This window comes from Sarcophilus harrisii, chromosome 1 (genome assembly GCF_902635505.1).
Source record: "Sarcophilus harrisii chromosome 1, mSarHar1.11, whole genome shotgun sequence".
In the NCBI taxonomy this organism is placed as follows: Eukaryota; Metazoa; Chordata; class Mammalia; order Dasyuromorphia; family Dasyuridae; genus Sarcophilus; species Sarcophilus harrisii.
In genome coordinates, this window is record NC_045426.1 from 299,663,577 (window position 1) to 299,666,803 (window position 3,227).

The 3,227-nt window shown below is 31.5% G+C and overlaps 1 protein-coding gene across 2 annotated transcripts; it reads left to right on the top strand.

Annotated features, from left to right (window-relative positions):
- The first annotated feature begins 736 nt into the window (after nucleotides 1-736).
- TNFRSF17 (TNF receptor superfamily member 17) lies at nucleotides 737-3,227 on the top strand. 2 transcript variants are annotated; one of them, XM_012542946.3, is made up of 3 exons: nucleotides 737-998; nucleotides 1,345-1,488; nucleotides 2,611-3,227. In XM_012542946.3, the coding sequence occupies exons 1-3, from the start codon at nucleotides 881-883 to the stop codon at nucleotides 2,907-2,909; spliced, it is 561 nt and encodes a 186-aa protein (XP_012398400.1). In that variant the 5' UTR covers nucleotides 737-880; the 3' UTR covers nucleotides 2,910-3,227. The 2 variants fall into 2 exon arrangements, with proteins under 2 accessions (XP_012398400.1, XP_023353335.1); XM_023497567.2 differs by having other exon boundaries at nucleotides 738-998; nucleotides 1,372-1,488.

Below are 3,227 nucleotides of genomic sequence, written 5' to 3' on the forward strand. Positions count from 1 at the left end.
AAATTTCATATTAGTGTTATTTTGAAGGAATGAATAAAAATTTTAAAATGATCATTTTAAATTTCTAACAAGGTAAATGTTGATAGAAATAACTCATATAAGTTCTTAGTGATCTTTAAAAAGTTTTAGAAGTGTAAAGACTAAATAAGACATAAAGGTTGGCTATTTTCAAAACAAACCCAACATCAATACCCAACTCCAATGTCACATCTTCTTTAGACTCAACCAGAATATCACTTTTATCATATACTGTATTTAATTGCAATGTATTGAAATATGTGTGTATGTGCCTTGTATCAACTAATAAATTGCAAGCTCTCTGAGGGCAAGAGGTCTGTCATGTATGTATGTTTGCACATATATGTATTTTTTTTTCTTTCCCAAATGCCAAGTATATTATATACATTTATATCTCTTTATCAGTCTTTTTGGCACACACTAGGTGATTAATTAATGGTTATTGAATGAATGAATGAAACCTTTAAACTGAAGGCTTCCTCATTCTGATGTCTCTTAGGCTTAAGTACACTGTACAAGTTCTACTTAATTTACCTGGTTGGGAAATAGCTTCTATAAATAAACAGTTTCTGTTTCATGAATGATTTACTCTTCCTATTTACATTACCTTGATCTTTTCTCTAAGCCACAACAGGTTAGGTTGCTTAGAAATTTGAATTTTGTTGATATTCAAATCCTTAGCCACTAAGTCTTAGTCAGAAAGGGAAATCCCCCTTATGAAAAACCCTCAGAAGATAATTGCTATTTGATATTTAGCTGCTCTTCTTAAATACATTTGCTAGGGGCAACGGGAAAAGAATTTTCTCATTCATTCTTACTATTCTTTTTTATGGTTCTGTAGTTTTGGGGGTTAGTGATACAGATGGCTCAAAAGTGCTTCCAAAATGAATATTTTGACAATTTGCTGTATGCTTGCAAACCCTGTCACCTTCGGTGTTCCAACACACCACCTTTGGTGTGTCAGAGTTATTGTTATGCAAGTAAGTAATGGAATGTTTCTCTTGCATGTATTTATTAGCTTGCTGTGCAGGTTCTATATTTGTTCCAAATGAAATAGCATTAGAAAGACAGTGACATTTTCTAGATAATACATGATAATGACATATTGCAGTGATTAAAACATGGACAGAAATTATTCAAAATAGAACTGAATGCACTTGTTCAATCTTATCAGAACAATGTAATTTATTAGTTATTCAAACAGAGGGCTATTTAGGTCACAGAAAGTATTGATTAACAAAAGAAATTCGACAAATTATGTTAAATTTAAATGATGTTTGTATTTTGTCTTGTCTTCATTATTTCTGCCATTGACTATGGAAAAAGGTAATACCAGTACTCTTAAAATCACAGATGTGAGTCTTTGGATCTGCTTAGGTGTGGGAATAATTTCATCTTTGACAATTTTCTTGCTAATACTTCTGAAGAAGAAGAATCCCAAGAGATCAAAGGATGAATTGGAAAATACAGGTACAAAGTGTGATGAATTTAATTTGAAATCTTTGAAATATATCTTCATGGGATGGCAGTTGTGACTTTCAGTTTTTTCTTTTATGTAGAACTTTCTAATTCATAAATCTTTTGAGTGTATTGATGAATGAATTAATTAGTTCAAATTCTGCAGGACAACATTCATTTCTACTGTATTCATTATAATGCTGATAGTATCCCTGCCTTCTCCCCAAATTTTTCCATAAGGAATGACTATCAAAGAATAGACATATTTTTCAGCAAACATATGTATCTTTGGCAAAAACTGACAGACTGATTAATGCTAAGTAGGAGAAATAGCCAATCTTACCCCTCACTGTCAAGAAAAGGGCAGCAAATATGCTGCATCTGTGGGCATATTTTTAATACAAATTTGAGTGGTTCACTTGCATGAAAGCATTAAGTATTCAATTATTATTGAGGAAGAATTATTAATTCAATTCTTTTAGGCATCAGCCATCTAAAATTTTCTAGTGAAGAAGTGGCAATAATCTATAATGTCCCACTTAAGAACTCTATAAAAGAAATACTACTACTACCCATGACCTTATCCCTAAATACATCAGTCAGTTTTCCAGCTATTCTATTTAGTGCCTAATTTATAAACTGTATATCTCTTTATTTATAATAGAATTAGGGAAGTGAGACATCTGTTCCATTTTTTTTACTTTCTTTTGGACAGGTGAGATTTTTTTTTTTTTTAATTTTAAACATGGAATCACTCCCAGGAAATGTCATGGAAAATATTAAGACTTTTCTTCAAATAAGTCTACTGAACAGACATTCATTACATTCTCAATTCCAATTCCTTTAAAAAAAATCCATTAACTTAAAAATATATATACCAAATGAAAATTGTTTTGTGCCTAGCTCCAAATTTTGAAGTCACCTATAGGATAATCATTACACAATGTAATATGTGGTTACAGAGTGTTCTATCCTTGTTAAGAGCTTAAGGCTTACTGTGCAAGGACCACTTTATGAAAAGATGTGCCTCTCATAAAGCCTCAGTGTTAAAGCCTATATGACCTTTATATTTAGATTTAAGGTAAAACTTTTAGACTAATATATAGATAATGCTATACTTGTTTGTCTTTGCAGAGCCAAAAACTGAGGTACAGGAGATTACTAAATTTGATCTTGATAGAAGTAAATATGATGAAGCTGGAATCCTTCCTAGAAATAGTACAACTATGCCATACATAATAGAAGAATGCAAGTGTAAAGACTGTAATCTAGACAAAGGAGACATTGCCTCAGATATATGTTTCCCACTCCCAGCCATGGAAGAAGGAGCAACTGTCCTTGTCACCACAAAAACAAATGACTTTTGCAAGAGTTCATCAGGTCCCATGAATGACACTTTCATGGGGATATGGAAATCTATTTTCACAACATAATGATCCAGTTTGAATGGAATAGTGTCACTTGCAAAGCTTATGCCAGTGAAGAGAGTGATACATCTTATCCCTTTATTACAGTTGCAATCAATCTGTCATCAATATAACTCTAATGTTTTTTCGTTTTAAAATCTCTTTCTTGATTTATTTCTCTACCTTTTTTGATTGGGAGCCAACTACAAAAATCTTCATGTCATTATTGTATTCTGTATTCACTAAGAAAAAGCAATAACATGTCAGTTTTAAAGTTGTTTGTTTTCATGTTTGTATATTTACGCACTATTTACTTACATAGACAAATTAAACATCTCAAAATAG

Bases quoted from the DNA above. Each gene is read 5' to 3' on its own strand.
- TNFRSF17 (XM_012542946.3), top strand. From the start codon at position 881: ATGGCTCAAAAGTGCTTCCAAAATGAATATTTTGACAATTTGCTGTAT. The intron at 999-1,344 runs GTAAGTAATGGA...CTATGGAAAAAG, and splicing joins TCAGAGTTATTGTTATGCAA to GTAATACCAGTACTCTTAAA. The intron at 1,489-2,610 runs GTACAAAGTGTG...TTGTCTTTGCAG, and splicing joins GGATGAATTGGAAAATACAG to AGCCAAAAACTGAGGTACAG.